Genomic DNA, 1,326 nt, shown 5'->3' with positions numbered 1-1,326 from the left:
CACAGCTACACGGATGGCTTATATTTTAGAGGAAGGAGACTTGATCATATTGTTTTTAGATGCTGGGCATTTGTATACATGATCAGAAGTACAGAGTGATTCAAAACACACTGGATGCACTTGTCATGTGAAGTCTGCTCAGAAGTTTTTCCAAACATCCAAAAGAAAAGTTTAGGACTTCAAAGTTGAATTTAAACATCCTACATGTGTAAGAATCACAGCGACATTTTATAGCACAACACATGTCTTATTTTAGACATTTGTGTCCCATACATGATCGGATTTAAAAGCGGTTGAATGATGAGGAAATACAGAGACAGAAAGATTCGCAGAGCACTGGGTACACTGGTCGTATCAAACCTGCTCTGGAGTATTTCAAATAAACACCCAAAAGAAAAGTTTAGGAGGGAGGCCAGGTGAGGCGCACAGGTACTGACGGCTTTACGTCTCATCTGTCTGGACCCAGAAAAACACACTTTGAGTATTTTCATGTAGGAGTAGAAGATTGGAAGCAGAGGAACTAAAACAGTGATGACAATACCAAAAAGCCCAAAAAGATTATTCAGGTTGGTGTCTGAACAGGCCAACTTTACAACTAGGTAGTTATGGCAATACAGCCCATTTATGATTTTCCCACACCACGTCAGACGGAGGGTTAAACACAACGTGATCGTGAATTTCACAAAAGAGTACAACCATATGACAACAATGAAGATAACTACTTTGTTATCCGTCATATGTGATTTGTAGTGCAGGGGATAACAGACAGCGAGATATCGGTCATAAGACATGACGGCTAAATTACAAAACTCTATGTGTCCATACGTGTAGAGACAGAAGATCTGCAGGAAGCAGAGAGGAGCAGAAACAGTGTGAACATCGGAGAGGATCTGAAGCAGGAGGGACGGAAACAGCCCTGTACTACCATACAGCTCATTCACAAACAGGCTGCACAGAAACATGTACATAGGTTCATGTAAGCTTCTGTTCACACAGATAACCACAATCAGAGACGTGTTCACAAAAACTATACTAAAGTATAACAGCGCAATTAACACAAAGAACAAGTATTTCAAACTTCCTACATATATATATGTGCTGAGGATAAAGTAAGGCACAGTTGAGTTCACCATTGTTCTTGCTTTAAGTGAAAAAGCAAATGTTTGAAAACTAGAAACAGGTTTGCTTCTCATGTCTCATCACACACTCATCCTTCTGACAAATGCTGCTTTGCTGGGTTTAAAATGTTCAGGTTAAAGTGAAACACTCACGAGCAGAAATAGTCCAACATTTACTCTCATGCCTGCCTCCAGTACTCTGAACATG

At 40.1% G+C, this 1,326-nt stretch overlaps 1 protein-coding gene across 1 annotated transcript; it reads right to left on the bottom strand.

Annotated features, from left to right (window-relative positions):
• Window positions 1-215: 215 nt before the first annotated feature.
• LOC102208775 (olfactory receptor 142-like) lies at window positions 216-1,133 on the bottom strand. Its single transcript, XM_005754188.1, has one exon. It carries the CDS (start codon window positions 1,131-1,133, stop codon window positions 216-218), a length of 918 nt encoding a protein of 305 aa, XP_005754245.1.
• Window positions 1,134-1,326: the final 193 nt, after the last annotated feature.

This window comes from Pundamilia nyererei, unplaced genomic scaffold (genome assembly GCF_000239375.1).
Source record: "Pundamilia nyererei isolate P.nyererei 1_Seehausen unplaced genomic scaffold, PunNye1.0 scaffold00518, whole genome shotgun sequence".
Lineage (NCBI taxonomy): Eukaryota > Metazoa > Chordata > Actinopteri > Cichliformes > Cichlidae > Pundamilia > Pundamilia nyererei.
Note: the sequence above shows the minus strand (reverse complement) of the source record. Positions and strands in the feature narration are given on the sequence as shown.

Coding starts and splice junctions, on each gene's coding strand:
- LOC102208775 (XM_005754188.1), bottom strand. CDS start 1,133: ATGGTGAACTCAACTGTGCCTTACTTTATCCTCAGCACATATATATAT.